This window comes from Rhipicephalus sanguineus, chromosome 5 (genome assembly GCF_013339695.2).
Source record: "Rhipicephalus sanguineus isolate Rsan-2018 chromosome 5, BIME_Rsan_1.4, whole genome shotgun sequence".
NCBI classification, from domain to species: domain Eukaryota; kingdom Metazoa; phylum Arthropoda; class Arachnida; order Ixodida; family Ixodidae; genus Rhipicephalus; species Rhipicephalus sanguineus.
Genome location: NC_051180.1, coordinates 95,597,616 through 95,618,400, shown reverse-complemented (window position 1 = coordinate 95,618,400; position 20,785 = coordinate 95,597,616). Strand labels below are relative to the sequence as shown.

The window sequence follows — 20,785 nt, the reverse complement described above, 5'->3', positions numbered from 1 at the left end:
ACGGATACGGTCTGAACTCTACTGCCGTTAATTTCACCACCATAGGTTTATAAATAGAGGAAAAATCAGGGTCGAAATTTCATTTTCAAACATCGCGCCAAGATATTTGCCCGCAACGTCACGGATTTCAGTGTTGCTTTCTCGTTTTTTGGCGACATTGGTTCCACGAAATTTCCTGAAACTTTGTATGTGGTCTCTTTTTCCCCGAGAGGACAATTCATTTTTACCGATTACGAACTATGTAGGCACAAGTAGGCATTGTCAAAATGTATGACATCATGGCAATCGCACAGGAACTTTAAGGTGACGTCGCCACTCCTTTTTTCTTTTTGCGTGTTTTCTTGCTTACCAAGAATCTTCTCGCTGCAAGCGTGGGGATTTCGGTATTGTGAAACAATAGTTTATTCATATGAGAAAAATCGTTTTCTCTTTCGTGTACATCCCTTTAATAAGCCATGTACCAGTGTATTTTCTGCTTTTCATTAGTAATACTTGTTTCAGATTGTATAACTGTACTTCCACCCTTAGCCAATGCCTTCTTGCAAGGCCTGCAAGGTAAATAAACAAATAAACTATGATAAAGCAGGCTCCACATGATTGTAATAAAAAGCAGCAGCCACACACAAGGCACTTTTTCATTAAAAATTTTTATTGCAATGAAGATTTGCCATCACTTTTCCAGAGAGCATCTCAGTTTAAGTGCACAGTGTAAACAATGTAGTTTACATGCTTCTGTGAACTCTCCTATAGGCATAACATGTGGTGTGTAAATAAAAAGTCACAGTTTCGCCGCAAGGCCGAAGCAATGAATGCGATAGCAAGAAACTAATGCTGTATGAAGTGAGGCTCGCCAGTGGATACTCTCAGTTTGAACAGCGCAAAGGCGGCCGAAGCAGCGAAGGAAACTAGCGTGCTTCAAGTGTCGAGCTGTGATACTTGATAGTTCGCGCTCATGTGCTGTTTGTTCGTTTAGCGGCGTCCCTTTAGCTCGAGTGACATTCGTACGCTCCGTAACATGAGCGCGGACATCACGGTGAAAGCGTGAAACATCCCTCTTCCTCTCAGCACAAGAAAACCGCGCGAGCAGACAGCGGAAGGGCAAGGTTCTCCCTGCGCAAGTATATGAAGAAGCGAGCGAGCTCGCCGACGACTTTTAAATGCGCCTGTCGCGCTCCTAACGCCATCTCGCTGGTAATGAAGAAACGCTTATAAGCGCAGCCATCTCTGAGTCCGTCCAGCGTTGAAGGGTGTGCATATAACGCTCGCCGTTACATACGTGGAGGATCTGCCTTTCGTGGCGTAGTGGCTAGCGCCACTCGCTGCGGAGGAACAGGTCCGTGGTTCGATTCCGCGCTTCGGAAACATTTTTCTGAATCATTTTTCTTTGGGGCTTTTATACATATATACATACTTATACATATACGGTGCATGACGGCGACGACGGCAAAATCCAGCCGAGACTGTCCATATAATTGCTATCGCAATAAAATCTTCAATCACCGAATCCCTTGACATACATAGGCAATGTGTCAACATTGTGAAACGCACACAGGGTATGCCGTTTCGGACTAGTTTTCTTTAAGGCAAGCCTAACCATTGGCAAGCAAACTGGGCGGATTCGTAATGCCAGAGCGACAAAACATGACAAAGCGCAGAATTTGCTTTTCATGTTGTCATAGCAACTCCCAGAAGCAGATGTGTACTGTGGTGGTGTGCGAAGTCACCTATAGGCGCGCTGCTGGTGGCTTAACAGATCCATCCGTAGGTGCTCCGGAGCCCAAAATGCCCAGATGTGTTCCGGCTGCTACTGCCCGCGCTTTCATTAGCGTGGTGGCACCGACCAAACACGAGCCCATTTTGCAGGCCACGAACCGTGCCGCTGGAACTGCTGGTGCAATGGTGTTGGCCACTGCCTTGACACCGCCTACTGTTTTGGAAGCCACAAACTGCACCGGAGCTGATGTGCCCACATAAGCAGCACCACCAGCGAGGCCAGCTCCACCCGCTGCAGCTGTGGCTTTAAGTGTGGCTGGCAGGCCCACGGCACCCCAGTGCTGGCAGAGTGAGTACAGGCTCCCCTTTACGATAGTGGCACCCATGGACGAATTAATAGCAGCGGCTGTTGAGCCCGCTGTTACACCAACTTTGCCGAATCCAACCACGGAGAGTGCAACAGGCACCGCGACCACAGCAGCTGCCGCTCCAACTGCAGTATACACATGGAATGAAGAAGAGAAAGGGGGAGGGGGGGGAGGAGAAAACTTGTAAAGACAATGTGGGTTATTTCGTTTATGTTCATTTTGCCACCCTTCGCCAGGGAATGAGGGGGCAGAAAGTTGACTTCGAAACAAGCAGTGCTAAAAATGAGAATTCTTTAGCCACATTTCCAGCACATTGTATTTCTAAGTCACTACCAACTAGTTCAGCAATGTGCACGACTTGCACAATAGAGGAACACATGCATGCACACACACAGGTGTTTATTACCCATTTAAAAAAATCACAGCATATCCACGGGGTGAATGATGATGAGTGGGGCGAAGCTCCGGAGGGAATCATCGGTAAACCGTGAAACTCTTCCGTGAAATTCGCCCAGTACATCATATAAAGAGTGTGAAACACTGCATATATATTAATCATCAAACTTTTATTGTACTGTTGGTTTACGTGGTCCCTTCATTATCACCGCTTTGTGATCGGTGATATGCAGGGAAAGTGTCCGCTCCCGAGCGAAAGAGAAAGTGCGCCAAGAGCGGGCGCCTTGTCTGCCTCCATCTAGCGACGAGCAAAAGAGAAAACGCGCCAAGAGCGAGCGCCTTGTCTGCCTCCATCCAGCGACTCCGAGTGAAAGAGAAAGCGCGCCAAGAGCGAGCACCTTTTACGATCGCAGGCATCCAATGACATGCGCCATTTGCATTATACAAACGCCATCTGTCATCTTTAAACAGCAACTCTAAGAAATACATGAAACGCCATCTAGTGAGCAATTCATTAAACTAGAACTGGCTACATACATATTACTACAGAGGAGGGAACGACCCACACCCTAAGAAGCTTTGCCCCTAAAAGCAGTCACAAAACACAATTCCTTTTAAATAACCCAACGCTGTTTTCCCACAGCAGTGTTTATAAATTACACCTGCTGGTCTTCATCTACACTGCTATGTCACCTTCTGTAGTACTTTCTCTCTAAAATTTGGCATTGATACAACACTTGCTGATTATTACTTCATACGCTGTTCTGTTGTCCATGAATCTATTCAGCTCCTCAAGGTGAAAGCCAAAAAATATATATAAGAAAACTTAAATGTGTTGTTTGATAGACTATCATCTCATCGTGACTTGAGTGCCTTTTTTTTTTGGCTGAGGTAGCCACCTCAGACATATATGCAAAGATTGTTGGAGTTTTTAATTCACACTGTGGAACTGATACTCATACAGTAACAAAAAAGAATACATCACAAATTAAATAAAAGTCAGTTTCGCCGCAAGGGCGACGCGAATGCGACAGGAAGAAAAGTGGCTCGTGATGGACGCGCTGCTACGCTGCAGAAATATCTGCCCCCAGGCAGCAACTACCGCGCAAGCAGACAGCGGAAAGGGAAGGTTCTCCCTGCGCAAATATATTAGAAGAAGCGAGCGAACTGACCGACGACTTTTAAATGCGCCCATTGCGCTCTTCGCGCCATCTTGCTGGTAATGAAGAAACGCTTATAAGCGGCTGCAGTCTCCGAGTCCTTCCAGTGGTAAAGGATGTGTATATAACGGTCGCCATTAGCTACCTGAAGGATCTGCGTTTTGTAGCGTAGTGGTTAGCGCCACGCGTTACGAAGCGAGAGGTCGCTAGTTCGATTCCGCGCTTCGGAAGCATTTTTCTGAATTATTTTTCTTTGGGACTTTTACATATATATACATATACGGTGCATGACGGCGGCAACGGCAGAAACCAGCCGAGACTGTCCATATAATTGCTATCGGAATAAAAAAAAACATGCAACGCCAGAAAAATTATATGCACATCTACAGAAAAAATTCCAACAGATACCACACACTGTGGGAATTGATATGCGAAGTAGTCGGCAAGTACCTAGCTATGTATGGCATATTGTGTGTCTGAGCCAAGTGTTAAGAGACAGAGCAACATCACGTCGTAATTTGAGTATTAATTGTGTGTATGATAGGAACTTACCATGCATGTCAACTAAACTGCAACACCTAGGGTAGTTTACAGTCCAACATAACAAAGGCACATGTGTCAAGTGTTCAGAAGTGAGTTACCTGGGGAAGAGATGTGTGTTATGATGTGCTGACATGCAGACATGCAATCATAAGCAGCATTAATTTATGTATTCCTGAGGGGTCAAGCAATGCTAGCCTACCAGTGGAAAAGTTGCAGTAGTACCTACTGTTAAGGATAATAATTCCCGGGGTTTTACATGCCAAAACAACAACATAACAACGAGGCACACTGCAGTGGAGGGCTCCAAAAATTTCAACCATCTGGGACAGAGCTACTAAAAGTGGTGTCAAAGACAACAAAGTTGATAGTGAACAAAAGAGGATGATTTGAGGAGGGTAGTGAATTGGGCGAGTTGGAAAATGCTCATGATGGTTAGCGCAAACGCAACACAGACGAAAGAAGAAACGACGACAGAAGCGCTATCTAAAACTGAATGTTTATTGGAAAAATCACAAATATATATGTCTAAGAAAGAGAAAAAAAAAAACCGCACATGCGCCAAAGATAATTAATAATAATATATGTTGTTTAATGGCGCAAGGGCCATTGATGGCCAAAGAGCGCCAAAACATGATAGGGAAAGTGAACAATGGTTATGTTAAGTGGCTGTATAGGAGCCTAAAATTCCTCGCGCTAAAGGCGGGTAAACATAAGTAATAAAGTCATGGGAGTGACGTGAAACATGTGCACAGAGAATGAATAACAAGAGGTCGTGATGATAAAACAATGAGGGTACGTTGTGAGCACGAATACCTCCTCAAGGTTTTTTTGGCCAAAGGCAGGGAGGCCAGTGCTTTTCTTTGAAATAACTACCGCAGCAGCGGCCTCTGTCGAGAAGCCGTGCTGTGGTTGCCAGGGTAAATAACATTGAAACTATGTATATCTTTGAAATAACGAAAGAGCGAGTCTTGTTTAAAAATAGGTTCCCTGCCTAAGAACATTGAAGGGTGAAGTGGGAGATGTTGGCGGTATGATGGGAAATGTTTTTCTCTAATATCTTCTAGATGCGTGCATTGAAGCAGGATGTGCAGGACAGTAAGTGGTGCGCCGCATTTTTCACACATGGGTGGGTCACCACCGGACAGAAGGTGTGCGTGTGTACTGTGTGTATGTCCTATGCTAATTCTGTAAAGTGTGACTTCTGTGTGACGTGACTTTGATACTGGTGACCAAATGCCAAGACACGGCTTGATGACGTGTAGCTTATTTTGTTTGTGCCTATCCCATGTACTCTGCCAAAAGGCCCTGAGCTTTCTTTTGAGGAGGGGTTTTAGATCTAGTGCAGGGACGGCTATCGATGTATTAGTACTGTTTTCGTGGGCAGATGCAGCTAGCTGGTCCGCCAACACGTTGCCTTGGATCTCGCGGTGCCCTGGCACCCAGCACACTACGACACGCTGTTTGAGAGCGTAGACCGTGCATAGGAGTGTGTAGAGGGAGATGAAGACTGGGTTTTTGTGTTTTTTGAGAGTTTTGAGGGCTGTTACCACGCTTAGGGAATCGGTGTATATAACTGCCTTTTGTAGTTTTAATTGTTTAATGTGTTTAACGGCCGCAAGTATCGCGTAAGCTTCTGCCGTGAAGATACTTGAATCAGGGTGCAGAATACCGGGATCCGAAAAGGATGGACCAACGGCTGCATAAGACAGAAGTATTGGACTTTGAGGCGTCTGTAAAGAATTCTGGACAAATGTATTTGTGTTGTAGTTCGAGGAAGTATGCACGGATATGTGTAATAGGCGCGTGTTTTGTAACTTCCACGAAAGATATATCGCAGTCAATACGCTGCCACTGCCACGGCGGGAGTTGTGCAGCGGGAGCCATTAGACAGTGTTCAAGAAGTGGCACACCCGTTTCCTGAGCTAGGCCCCTCACACGAAGTGAACAGGGCTGTCTCACTGAAGGACGATTGTCAAAAAGTGCAGAGCTAGACAAATCATTGACAGTAGAGTGTGAGGGGTGTTCGTTGTTTGCGTGCGCCTTGAGAAAATATGTGAACGATATGTAGGATCTCTGCAGGTGGAGCGACCACTGATTGGATTCAACGTAGAGGCTCTCTACGGGGCTCGTTCGAAAAGCGCCTGTAGACAGACGGATGCCCAAATGGCGGATAGGGTCAAGGATCTTCAGGGCGCTCTGTGTTGCAGACTGATAAACAACCGCCCCGTAGTCTAGGCGCATTTGAATGAGGCTTTTATACAGGTTCATTAGGCATTTCCTGTCGCTGCCCCATGAAGTGCGCGACAACACTTTTAGGATATTCATAGTCTTCATGCACTTATTTTTTATGTATTTGATGTGTGCTATAAAGGTGAGTTTGGAGTCCAGAATGACGCCTAGAAACTTATGCTCCACCTCTACAGGTAACTGCTGGCCATGCAGGTCAATTTCGGGATTTGGGTGGAGACCTCTCTTTCTAGAAAAGAGAACACAGGTGCTCTTTTGTGGATTTAACCGGAACCCGTTATCATCTGCCCATTGGGACACCTTGTTCAGGCCGAGCTGGACCTGCTGCTCACAAATGGCGAGACTGCAAGATTTAAACGCTATTTGGATGTCGTCAACATACGTGCAATAAAACATAGTTCGTGGGAAACAAAGATGCAACGAGCTCATTTTTATAATGAAAAGTGTACAGCTGAGCACACCACCCTGTGGAACGCCGGTTTCCTGCACGAACGATCGTGACAAAGCATTTCCAACCCAAACACGGAATGTGCGGTTTGACAGATAACTTTCAATTATATTTAACATCCGGCCACGTATGCCTAAGTGTGAAAGGTCTCTCAGTATGCCAAACCGCCACGTCGTATCATAGGCCTTCTCCATATCAAGGAACACAGAGAGGAAGAATTGTCTGTGGACAAAAGCCTCGCAGATTTGTGCCTCAATACGTACGAGGTGGTCAGTGGTGGATCGACCTTCTCGGAAGCCGCACTGTTATGGATCAAGCAGCTTGTTTGATTATAGGAAATGTGTTAAGCGGCAGTTAATCATCTTCTCAAATACTTTACAAAGGCAGCTTGTTAATGCTATGGGCCTGTAGCTGGAAACACTAGATGGATCCTTTCCCTGTTTCAGAATAGGGGTCACAATGGCCTCTTTCCAGGCAGAGGGAATCTCGCCGGATGTCCATACAGCGTTATAGAGGCAGAGGAGAGTTTTCTGTGTTTCGTAAGGTAAGTGTTTAAGCATTTGGTATGTAACACGGTCAGATACTGGGGCAGATTCATTGCAGCAGTTAAGCGCTGCTTGCAGTTCAGCTTCGTTGAAGGATTCGTTTTTTGCACATTTTCTTTCTAACTTTTGCCTTTCTATAGTTGTTTTGTGTCGTTTGAACGTGTCGGTGTAGTGCGTAGAGCTGGACACGCGTTCGAAATGTGCACCAAGAGAGTCTGCTTGGTCTTCCAGACTGTTGCCATCTGTGTTTACTAAAGGAAGTGAATGTGTTTGTTTGCCTCTTACCCTATTTACCCTGTTCCACGCCTTAGCCTCGTCTGTGTATGAGTTAATACCTGATAAATACTTCTGCCAGCTCTCTCTTCTTGCTTGTCGGCGTGTTCGCCTGCCTTGGGACTTGATCTGTTTAAAATTGATAAGATTCTCAGCAGTAGGGGAGTCGCGGAGTATCCCCCACGCTTTGTTTTGCTTTTTTCGAGCGTTCCGGCAATCGTCGTTCCACCATGGGACACGACGTTTGGAGACAATGCCACTTGATTGAGGAATGGATTTCGAAGCGGCGTCAATAATAAAAGCGGTAAAAAACTGAACAGCAGCACCAATTTCCAAGGACGACATCTCAGCCCAGGAGACACGGGTAAGAGTTCCAAATTTCTCCCAATCTGCTGCATCAGCTTTCCACTGGGGAGCCTGTGGTGGAAATTTGTTTTCTTTTGGTGTGCTTAAGAGTATGGGAAAATGGTCGCTACCGTAGGGATTTTTAATGACGTCCCAGTTAAAATCAAGTAAAAGGGTGGGTGAAACAATGCTAAGATCGATAGATGAGTAACTCCTGTTTGCAAGGCTAAAAAATGTAGGCTCCTTCTTATTGAGCAGGCATGCACCAGCGGAGAACAGAAACTGCTCAATGAGACGGCCTCGCGCATCGCTGCGAGAGTCCCCCCACAAGCTGCTGTGTGCATTGAAATTGCCAAGGACGAGGTATGGTTCTGGCAATTCATCAATAAAGGCCTGAAATTCGTGTTTGTGTAACTGGTAGTGTGGGGGTATATAGAGTGAGCAAATAGTTATGAGCTTGTTGAAAAGAACAGCGCGAACGGCCACTGCCTCCAGGGGCGTTTGCAACTGCAATACCAGACATGCTACATTTCTATCTAATATTATAGCAACGCCGCCAAAGGATGTGAGAGCATCCTGGTGATCTTTGCGGAAGATGATTTACTGTCTGAGAAAGTCAGTATGTATTGGTTTCAAGTGTGTTTCCTGTACACACAGCACTTTTGGTTTGTGTTTGTAAAGAAGTTCTTGAACATCGTCGAGGTTCCTGAGAAGGCCCCTCACGTTCCATTGGATTATTTGCATGTTCATGATGAAACCAAGGTAGTGCTGTGTGTACGAAACCGGAGTTGTGGTTGTTTAGGTGGGGAGTTGGAACTCAAGTAACAGGGCCGTCCTCCGGCCCCGTTATTGGCTTCTTAGTTTTCTTAGCACGCTCCAGGGAGCTGCGCCGATCTTTCGGCACCAGGGGTGCCGAAGTAGTGTCCATTGCCTCCTGGGAGGCACTGGATGCCCGCACGCGCGAGCTGGTGGTTCGAGTTTCGGGCCTCGCCTGGCGAGACGAGGCCTTGAGACCCGATGACCCTGGAGTTGACGGGCTCTCTTTGCGAGTTGGCGGAGTAGATTGAACTACTGCCGCCTTGGGGGCAGGCGCCACAGCCGACGGTTCGCTCTGCGTGGACCGAGGGAGTGGCGGAGGCCGATGCGACGTTGCCCCCCAGCGCGTCGCATCAGCGTAGGGTGTGGTGTGAAATGGCGAGCACCTTTTACGGGCTTCGCGGAAAGAAATGTTTTCCTTGTACTTTAGTGTGATGATTTCTTTTTCTTTTTGCCAGTTTGCACATGCGCGTGACTACGCCGGATGACCGCCGTTACAGTTGACACAGTGCGGTGCGCCATTACAGTTGTCGAATATGTGGCCTTGTACACCGCATTTAGCACACGTTTGATGACCACGGCAGCTCAATGATCCGTGGCCGAATCTCTGGCATTGGAAACAACGTCTGGGGTTAGGAATGTATGGTCTCACAGTTAATTTAATGTAACCTGTTTCGATGGTTTGAGGGAGAACACTGGATGCAAATGTAAGAATGAGATGTTTCGTGGGGATTTCCTTGCCTTCTCTCCTAATAACGATCCATTTTACATGGGTCACGTTTTGGTTCTTCCATCCCTCTAGAAGTTCATCTTCAGACAGGTCAATGAGGTCGGTTTCCGAAACGACTCCGCGTGAGCTGTTCATGGACCTATGGGGTGACAATGAAATAGGTACGTTTCCAAGTGTTACGAGATTGCCGAGTTTCTGGTACTGTTGTTTAGCTGGGACCTCGAGAAGAAGGTCACCGCTTGCCATTTTGGTTACCTTGTAGCCCGGCCCAAAGGCTTCGGTCAAGGATTTTGCAACTATGAAAGGGGAAATAGTAGAGCTGTGCGAATAGCAAAATTTTGGGTGCGAAGCGAATTCGAATAATTTCGAATAATTTTCGAATATTTCTCAAACATTTTTCGAATAATTCGAAGTGAAATTACAGAAAAAGTTGCAGTGAATCCCTAAGTATGTTCTTGTGAGATAGCAACATGAAAGTGTTTCTTTTCGCTAGGTTGATGAAGCGCTGGTGGGGTCATATTTCATAGTTGTCTTTCTTATCAAGAGTGAGGCAATGTAGAGGCCGAATTGTATTTATGTACATGATTTGGTGCAACCAAAGTGTTGCTGACAACACTTTACGCGTGATAGGCAAAGATGCCATTTCCTCAGCCTCTCCTCCTCTTTCAACTGCTGTGGAAGGACAACTGATGTGACAGACAAGGGTGTGCTCCCTTCAAATCCGGAGTTCCAAATCTGTCCCGTAGACGTCGATATATAAGAACATCTGAAATTTTGGATGCTAAAAAGCTTCGGCGTCCGATTTTTCGGACTTCCTGCCCAATTTCAGGTACAAAACAGCATTAATTGAGCCCCCAACTCTGCCACATCTTTCATCTCCATATTGGAACCAGCGTTTTCTTGAGTTAATACATTTGCGATCGTAACGGACCTTGAAAGGCAGCTTTGCCGCAGCACGGGGGTGTGAGGAGGTGAAGCATATTGAAAATCTAGGGACCACTTCCAATCAGACGTTGACTCTCTCTTGCCTAAGTTCGACCGTAACGGAGCTTGAAAGGCAGCTTTGCCGCAATACGGAGGTGTGATGAGGTGAAGCATATTGAAAATCTAGGGACCACTTCCAAGCGGACTTTGTCTCTTGGCTAAGTTCGACCGTAACGGAGCTTGAAAGGCAGCTTTGCCACAATACGAGAGTGTAATGAGGTGAAGCATATCTGAAGGGGTCACTTTCAACCAGACGTTGACTGCATTTGTCTTTGGGAAGTTCGAATAGTTCGAATAGTAAAATTTCAGTGCGAATCGAATCAAATAGCAAACGCTATTCGAAAAATATTCGAAATTTCGAATATTCGCACACCCCTAGGAAATAGTTCTTGCTAGTTTTTCGGGGTTCTGGCTGTGGAGTACATGAAATTTAGGGAACGTTTCTGTTGGTCGGGTCAAAGAGTTGAGTATTTCGTCGGTGCGCACCCTCTTGTGAGGGTAACGATCAAGGAGGCGGGGGAATGGAACTGTTTCCATGATAAATGTGTGTGTTTCGGCAGCAGTAGCGGCCACCCACCATGGAGTCCAACAAGGGGACGCTGCAGCACTTAACATGTAAGGCTGCAAACGCCAGCCGTACAATGCCGCTATAACCTAATATACTATGTCCAAGAGAGGACACATATACACGGTTAACCTGAGCCGCCTACGAAAACGGGGAAGTAACTGAAGAAAAAGGAGACAGGACAGAAACGAAAGAAGATAGGAAAGAAAAAGATAAGAGAGGGGGATAGGAAAGGGCGACCGCCGATTTCCCCTGGGTGGATCAGCCCAGGGGTGCCGTCTACGTGAAGCCGGGGCCAAAGGGGTGTGTTGCCTCTGCCGGGGGGCCTTAAAGGTCCAAACACCCAGCGTCGGCTCAACCCCCAGGATCCCCTTTTCCCCGGACATGGCACAGCCACGCACGGCTAGGCGTGGGAGGGGTCGAAGCCCCCCATTAGCTCGGGTCCGTGGTGTCGCTACACACCAAACGCCTGCTCGCGCAGACGCCCCTGCAGGGCCAAAGATAATTGACAGATAAAAACGCGTCTGCTTACAAAACTACGCCCATGCCAGGAAAGACACTTCCTCATCAATCAAAGCGATAGAAGCGCAGCTCACGCACGTGTCTTTCTTTTTGATCATCTCAAATGCCTCTGCGACTTCTCGAGCGTACTCGAGAAATCTGAAGCCGTATGAAAACCGCTCCTTATGTTGCAATTTTACATTCTGATACTAACTAGAAACAAATGCATGTGCGCCCTTATTTGTGTGTGTGTTTTGGTAAGTTTTCAATGCTAACTCATGGGCAGTTGCTAACAGCGACTGACATTCACGATAGATTAGCAACCCATTCAGACATTTTTGGCGAAAGTTCCTTTGCACGTTATCAAACACAGTCTTGGTCAGCCTAAACATGTTCATGCACTTCGATTCTTTGCCCCACTTTAAGAACATAATTTTTATGCATGGCCAAATGACATGAACATCTCAGCCGCCACACGATGAAATTTTCCACGAGGCATATACAACAGCGACCTTTAAGCTTGTTTAACACAAATGCTTTGCAGTAACTTGCGAATCGTGGTGCAATTTTCTAACATTCCAACTCCCATTACTTCAACCCCTTTGTGGTCCCATGGCATAAGGCTGCCTTCAGAATTGGCGCTTTGTTTGACAGCACCTACAAAAACAGTACTGTTTTTTCCACATGAATACCTACAGCAACGCCAGAAGTGACTTAACACCATTATTAGAAACACATTTGCAAGGGCACAGTGCTCATTACATTTGAAGAGGCCAAGAAGGTTTTTGACACATGAATAGCACAGTGCAGTACTTTTGTATAGAATTTTAGGAGGTTGTTACAATAGATTTAGACAATTCAGGTGAGACTGTATACAGCAAAGTGATTAGACAATCTGACCATTAGCTATTGTTGAACTAGGACCAAAGCAACGTTTCCAGTTTTACGAGCCAAAACCGTGGTACTGTGAGGCACACCATAGTGGGGGACTCAAGAGATTATTTATGGTCACCTGGGGGTTCTTTGACATGCAACTACATCTACGAAAATGGGTGTTTGTGAATGCAACTCCCATCTACAGTAGAACCCCGCTGATACGTTTTTGAAGGGACCGTAGAAAATAAACGTAAGAGACAGGAAACGCAAGATCCGAAAAACAGAAAAAAAACGACAACATATTTAGTGGTACAGAATTTTATTTCAATGCTTACGAGCAGCACGAAAATTGGCGCGCTTAGCCACGATCTAGTCGACGGATAGAAGCGCGGAGCTGGGGACGGCCTCATCCACAGAAATGTAATCAACGTATGTGATTTTTTTAACACCAACAGCTGTAGGCATGAAAGAACTAAGCACACGCAATCACGACCAGCGCGGCGAGTCCGACCGCGAACCGCGCGCACGACCATGCGAGCTCCAACCAGCTCGAACTCCTCCCGTCCTCCAACAAATAACGATGATGATGAGTCTACGCCAACGTGATGGCAGAAGTGAATGCCAATCTCGAAGGCCTTGCTTTCGCAAGCAATTACGTCATAGACGCCATGTTTGTGAAATACAAATCTCAAAGGCTATGCTTTTGTCAATAGTAAATGCCAATCTCGAAGGCCTTGCTTTCGCGAGTAATTACGTCATAGACGCCATCTTTGAAGTACGAATCTCGAAGGCGATGCATTTGTTTGCATCAATCGAAAGATCCTGTTGCTTGCGCCTCTCATGCGGCTAATGTTACGGTCAAACCAGGCCAAGCTGCGTGAAAATGCACCAATGACCGCTCTCTTCGGTAGTCACTCGGTCGGCTCCGAGCGCACTTCGCGACGTATCATACGGGAACGGTCCGAAAGTTACGACGTAACAGAGGGGTTCCCAATAGATTGTATCCTATGGGAGCTATGCCAAGACCGGCGGAAAACGACGTAACAGCCGGGAAAACGCAGCAGTGAGGAACGTAACAGCGGGGTTCTACTGTAAATGTGGCTGCTGTAGCAGTCACATTTAGGACAGACACTTCTTTGAACTTCCTTTCTACAATATTGTGGGACTTCATCTGTAGAGTAATGGAGGCAAAACGCACAAAGTATGCTGCATGCATTGGAAGGCTTTGAGAATGGCATAGAAGTCGCACAAACACACACACAAAAAAAGGTATGCACACCTGTTGCAGCAGCCCCAATGACGAGTGTCCTTCGATCAACCATGATGCACACCTGCAGAGGTAAGTGGACGAAAGAATTTTCAAAAAACTAAAACATGTAAGCAGTTAAAGCATGTAAAAAATTTAAACCTTGATGTAAACATAATCACACTACTAGCCATGCGATACATGTGGAACTTGGATGCAACGAGGTATTCAGAAATAGAACCTAGCCAATGCTCCGGCCACGGGCCACCAGTGATTACTAAATGGCTCTACTGGCTATCCCACCTTAGACTCATTAGTGGCAGGAGCACCGAGTGATATTCTTGTTCCTCTTCCAAGCATATTTGGTCGGGCACTTGCTTCCAGTTTTCCGAATATTCAGAAAGGGTCTTCTAAAAAATAAAACTGGTACAAAATGGATGGTTCTCGTTCAGTTATATTGGAAACATATGATATCGGAGCATAAGTTTACTTAAGATAAGGGCCAATTACCTGTCCAAATAATTAATGAAAATATAACTGAATGAGTTCACTGAAAAAGCACACTGTTTTGTCGCGAGCAGCTGAGATTGCTGCGGCACCTGGCAGAGCAGATGTTAACCCCGTGCTTCTTTCTATGTCGCCTTTCAGGTCCGCTTCGGCAGCGCGACGAAACACAAGCTTAACCCAAGAAATATACTACGGCAGACAAATGCCGACGTGAGAGTGGCACTACAGACACCTAAGTCAAGGATTAGGGTCGCCTTCGTTTATTTTTACATGCTAGAGACAGTAGAATAGAGTAATTCTTTCCCACACCCTTACACTGCAGCGATATTACTAGATTTATTCCCCACCACTATGCTCCACTAAACAGCTACATTTAATAATTATTCAGCAGATTAGACTTCTGCTCCAGTCGCAGCAAATTTTTTTTAGGGCAAATGGATGTATCCTTCCCTTGTACCCACGTCTGGTCACATAACTTTAGTTAGACTTGTGAAATATCAAATCAGCCTTATTATCCTGAACAACTTGCATATCAGCTTCTAAGCCAAATATGGTCAAAACAAAGCTCCAAGGATGTTAGAGGAGGTCAGAGAAATGACAAACATCTGAAGTAATAAAAAAAGGAGAAAAAGGGAATCGTGTGTCACTATCAAATACATCGCCAGGGGCTCTCATTTATGAAAAGATACAGTACGTCTACAAAATATTCAGGCGACGCTAGTTAATACTGCAAAACTAGTCAAGTATAAATTGCTCCTTTTGTGTACGTTTACCATCACACTTGAACTCTCCAGACTTTTCTAACGCGTGGAAGGCAGCATATTGGTGTATCAAAGAACACAACATAGTTTCCACTACACAGCTGAATAAAACAACCTGGTATATACCAGACATCTTACAATACTGGTTTCAGGAAGAGCGGCATTTCATGCATGCCACATCATTGATGTACATGAAGAGACGAGCAGAAGACCATAGACATTTGCGAATGCCTGATCAAGGAATTTAGCAGTTTCAGCCTGCACATTGTGCTCAGACCAGTGTAAGCACCATGGTTTGGCGTGCACACGGCAAATAAGTAGGAATGGCAGTATGTGCGCACAACGCTCATTATCGCAACACGAACGCTGGCCTACCTCCACTGCAGAGCTGATAGAACGGAGTGTGATAATGCATCTATGTGACAAGGACATTTTGCAGCTTAAGCACAAAAGCAAGTCCTTTGCAACTCTGGAGACAGTCTAACTCTCTGCATGTGGGCCACACATCATTGCTGCAGTCACTGTATGGCAATTACAACGACAAGAATGTGCCTCGGGTGTCCATATGGCAACAAAGAGGTTACCAGAGTAGTAACTGTTCCATGAACAATCACATCACACTCTTAAATGCTACAGCACCCTAACTTTTTTATGTAATACAGTACATTTACATAGCTTTACTTGCTATTGTACATTATCTCTTTTGTGACAAGAGGGAAGCCCAGAGCATGCCTACAATGCAACAGGTTACCAAGGAACACATACTTTCCTTAGACGGTAGTCTGCAGGAAGCACGAGTAAAAATGCGTGCCAAATAAACACAAATTAAGTACCACATCAGCTGCTACAATTTCATCCTTGTCAATGCCTGCCTATAGGATTGTGCAGGCACAATACTACCGCAATGGACATTATGCATTATTGTTGTTGATCCACAATGACAAAGTTAATGTTAAGGAGACGAACGTGATAAGCACCAATCACCAGCTGAAGTAAAGGCACAAAATATGAAAGAAAGACTTCAGAGCCAGCATACTAACGTGATGGTGCCTTTCACTTGACTTTTACAGCGAAAGCGGTTATGAGATCATTTCACCGGCCGTTTTTTGCGCCGTAGTTGTCCGCCGCCGCCGCCGGTGTCCGTAACCAGTATCGCTCGAAATAAGAAGAAAAAAAAAATGAAATAAGAAAAAAATTCCAGGATGGAACGAGGTTCGAACCTGGGCCCTCTGCGTGGGTGCCCAGTATTCAACCTCTGAGCCATGCCGGTGCTTGAAACTGCTTTGCAAAAAGGTCCTATACAGGCTTCATGTTGGGAAGTAACCACATTAGCACATGCAATATAGCGTGGTAGAAGAGTAAAATAAGCCCCAAGCGTCGCACAACGCGAATTCTGTAACCAGGCGTCACACAATGCGAATTGCGCAACGTGTAGGTTGTTGAATGCTTCCAACCCATTACAAAGGGCTCTGCCATAATTCTTCATCGTCATCAGGCACAGCATCAACAAAGTGCGCATAATGCCTTACATGCGTTTAGCAGGTACTAACGCTTTCCGTAGAATGACGAAAAATGGCACAGTGCCTGCTGCCCTACTTCTCAAAAATTACAATGATTTATAGCGTAGTGGGTTCCTCACAAGTGTACTTGTATTGGTTGCCAAGGAAGCCCATAAGCGCATGATCCACTTCCTCGGGGTGTCAGTAAAGTTCTTCGCCCCCCCCCCCCCCAATCTCTCTCCCACGTCAACGTATGTTATACAGCATGACGGGAGAGGGAAATATCGACCGGGCGTCACCCAATGAAAATTACATAACTGGTAGGCCGTTTATAAAGATTCCAACCCATTACAAAGGGCTGAGCCATAATTCTTCATCGTCACCAGTCGTCGCATCAACAAAGTGCACATAATGCCTTACAGACGTGTAGCTGGTGTCTCGCTTCTCCGCAGAATGACGAATAATGGCTTAGTAGGTGCTTCCCAACTTCACAAAAATTGTGATTTATGGCGTAGTGGGTACCTTTCTAGTGTACTTGTATTGTAGCCCCAAGAGAGCTTACAACGGGATCTAGAAACGCCGCTCTTCCAGCTTTTGCTGTGACTGTGCTGCGGTTTCAGCGCAGGCCTGGCGTTTTATTGCTTTGTTTTTATCTACTGTTAATGACTAGGCAATCTGTGACAATTCGGACCACTGAAAAAGTACAAAAGAGGAATAGCATTGCAATAGAACTGTTTTGCACTGCCCTGGCCCAGGTACGAGTGGCAGCATAATGCCGACATTTCTCAGCGACAACCACACCAGCACACATTCTCACGCTCGCCTGAAAGTGACAGATCCCTTTATTTGGGGTACTACATCCCATCCCCTACAGCACCAATACAGGAGTGGGATACATATCCCATGATATGTGTCACAAGAAAAGAATGGTATAAATTCAATGATGCTGTATGTCGACAGCAAGCACCAACGCCAAACGTACAATTGTAGTTATATAACAATTCACTATTGCCAACTCCTCAGGGCTAGCTGCACTGACAGTTGGTTACATTCCCTCGCTGCTCATGAAAAAAAAAAAGGAATGTTTAAAGAAGTCTTTACGAGACCTTGACCCAGTCACGTGTGTGTTATGCTTATGCTGTTTTATACAAGACGTAGTTTCATTTATACATATTTTTCTTGTTAAACAACTGTTATGAGTGAAGTGCGTGAGGTGTGTTCTTTAAGTTGGAGCAACAAAAACGACAAGGACGACGTACGTGCTACTTGTGCGAGCGCACCGAGCATCGGAGCATGAGAAAAAGAAATACAAGCAAAATAAAGACATCACTGAGAGCCACTGCGCCAAAGAAAAAAAAAAGGGCTGGTGGTTCGAAGAACGTGGCTAGGGTGTGGGCTCTTCGGGGGCTTGTACCGGGCTTCCAAGACATCCACCTAGTCGACGAAGGCCTTCATGTGAACCCGGCAACTATTCTACTGCCGTGACTATTGTTGCAGCCCTGGCACGGCATGGTTGTGGTGCTCGGGCGGAAGACAGCACCGGAGATGTCGGCATCCACCGGAAGCAGGAGTGAGCCATTGGGCTAAGGGCCCTAGCTTGCAGACTTTCACCCCTACGTCTTCTTCAGTGGACTGTTGGTGTGCCTAAACCGCTGGCAAGCCGTACCCCTCTCCTTCAGCATCAAGATTACCCTGACGACTTTAGCGTGTGAACTTGTATAACCGTTTAGAATCTTTATAGGATTCGCTTGGTTAGTGAGAACTAGATCTATATTTGGTAAGGCTGACGCTTGTTAGTTTACCTTTTGTTGATTCCAGTGTTTCCTTTCCGTTTATTTTTTGTGTGTGCATGTATATTTTCACTTCCCAAATTAAATGCTCGCTTCCTTCTCTTATTTGAGAATTGAAGTTCAGATCTAATTCAACTAGCTTTATAAACCGAACCTGTCACAACAAAGTACACTAAGCTGTTCATAATAACGTAGACTTATAAAAGAGTTTTCAAGACAAAGAATTTAATACCACCTCAACTAACCTTGTTAGGATCAGCTGGCAGGCGTGAAGTCGCAGAATTTAGTCCTTCACAACTATTGGATGCAGAACCAGAGGCATTTGGCTTGGTAAACGAGTCCCAGTCTTTAGTCACTGAAGCCTCCCCAGGTCCAGAACTGGTCGGCAGAGTGGAAGCCATGCCTACCATATCACGTGACACAAATCATCACATGACCAGAGATCACGGAGAAATGACTGATAGCGTTTAATTGCACCAAGCAAGTGACACACACACACGCACAAAAAGATAGCAAACCTCTGATTAATATGAAGGCTGAATTACTGAACCGGTAAGGGACCTTAATTTTCCTTCAGTCTGTTAAAGCTCGATTTCTAATCACACAAGATTTGTAATATGAACTGCAGTTTTTAAAGGGTAAGTGGACAACCAAGGTGCAGTTTTCTACAAGAAAAAAAAAAGTGAAAAGAATTAGATTTGTACTATTGGTACTAATATTACACACATGTACTAAGGACTTTTGCAGACTTTAAATCCTTGATTTACTGTCAACACATTTTGTATCGTTTAATCATCTGGCTCTTCTGCTGTTCGTGCACAGCTGCGATGAATGAACCAGTTCATATGACTACACCTGTGCAGAAACTTCTCGCGAGTTTCAACAGGCCAGCCAATGTCGGCACGTATAACAAACCACCCAGAAACATGCATATGGACATATTCAGAAGGAATTCCCGGAAGATGCTATGAAGGCGAAACATGTCAGCACACCAAAGCCTGTAGTTTGTTTTCACCAGGTTGGTATATAACCAGGTTGCATATAAAATTATATGCATCAGACGGGGATGAAAGGTCATGGTATTTTAGGAAATGGCTTCTCCATCAACATTCACACCCCTGTTTATACAAAGTCCACTGAAGGACGAATGATTTTCAATTTACCCTATCTTGTGTGAGCAGATTCAACTTTATGCCCGCTTGCATCTTAATTTTGTCACACCATCTAGCTAGCCAATGGGCCCGGGACGCAGCAGAGAGACTTCATGTACCAACGTGGGGGCAGCCTGCTACGTGTTAGGAGAGCATTCCGAAGGGCCTTAATAAAGTTTTTTCGTCTGTCCATCCAACTAGCTGACATCCTTGGTTTCGCTTCCAATCTTGGTACCTGCTTCATCACTCCATCTGACCACTGGTTGCTGTCCTATGCATTACGTACCAGCCAAAGTCCATTTTTTTCGTTTAGCGTCAGCTAGAATATGGCTTACCCCTGTTTGTTCTCTGCTTTGTATTCCAATCTCTTTAACGTTGCCCCTCTCATTTTACATTTCATCACACCCTGCATAGCCCTTAACTTTCTCTAGAGTTTCTTACACTTTGCACTGGCAAAATGCAACGGCAGCATATTTTTACCAGCTTCAGCCCAACTCAAATACATGCCAGCCATTGAAATATGTACGTAAAGTGCAGAAAAAAACTCTAGACCAATTTGGATGAAGTTTATTTCAATTGGTGGCTACGTAGTTTTACATAAATGTGTACATAATCGAATATAACTAAACGAAAGAATGCTAAGTTTGCAAATTTACATTTCTGCACCAGAAACAGCTATCGCAGTTCTGTCAGCTGCATCCACTTCGGCATATGTACTTCAGAAATTATGTATGTAAATTGACATTTACGTGGAATTTTTTATTAGAGATAACGAAAGTTTTTCAAAAGCACTACTCACAAATTAGGTGATTATTCCAGTGTAATGTATCACGCACCAATTTTGACCGCTTTGGTTGCATGTCCCCCCATCGCCGAGTACGTAAACTTCATAGTTTCGGTTTTGAAAGTTTGCGAAGTTTCCAGCAAATATTACAAGGATATCAACAGCCTTAATCAAATGTCCTTTAACTATCATCACTAGATTTTAACTATTTCCTTTAAGTGCAACGAACTACTTCAAAGTGGGTGTAGTGGTTGGTAAAGAGAAACGAAAAAAAAAAAAGCATTTCACATGTATTTATGCCAGGAGCCCTACACACGCACGCATAGGCCTTGTTGGTGTTGTTACGGCTAGCTACTGTAAATTGGCCTATCTACAACAGCTCAACACAGAATAAGCACACAGATGTCACTCTAAGAAAACGGGGACCAAAGTGCTCACCAAACGACGCAACCAAACTGACGAAAGGAAACTGATAAAGACGCCTAACAACAGGCGCTGACTGTGCATTGCTTACACGTCGCAGACGTCGGAACAGTT

General features: G+C 45.2%; 1 protein-coding gene across 2 annotated transcripts; it reads right to left on the bottom strand.

The window, feature by feature from the left end:
* Positions 1-628: 628 nt before the first annotated feature.
* Positions 629-20,771, bottom strand: LOC119394858 (interferon alpha-inducible protein 27-like protein 2B). Of its 2 annotated transcripts, none has more exons than XM_049415588.1 (4): positions 20,264-20,378; positions 18,559-18,716; positions 13,790-13,841; positions 629-2,206 (listed from the first exon to the last, which is right to left on the bottom strand). In XM_049415588.1, exons 1-4 carry the CDS (start codon positions 20,322-20,324, stop codon positions 1,725-1,727), a joined length of 753 nt encoding a protein of 250 aa, XP_049271545.1. In that variant the 5' UTR covers positions 20,325-20,378; the 3' UTR covers positions 629-1,724. The 2 variants fall into 2 exon arrangements, with proteins under 2 accessions (XP_049271545.1, XP_049271546.1); XM_049415589.1 differs by lacking the exon at positions 20,264-20,378 and adding an exon at positions 20,687-20,771 and having other exon boundaries at positions 630-2,206.
* Between the last annotated feature and the right edge of the window lie 14 nt (positions 20,772-20,785).

Bases quoted from the DNA above. Each gene is read 5' to 3' on its own strand.
- LOC119394858 (XM_049415588.1), bottom strand. From the start codon at position 20,324: ATGCAACCAAAGCGGTCAAAATTGGTGCGTGATACATTACACTGGAAT. The intron at 18,717-20,263 runs GTGAGTAGTGCT...GTGATATGGTAG, and splicing joins CTGGAATAATCACCTAATTT to GCATGGCTTCCACTCTGCCG. The intron at 2,207-13,789 runs GTGTGCATACCT...TGTATACTGCAG, and splicing joins CATTGGGGCTGCTGCAACAG to TTGGAGCGGCAGCTGCTGTG.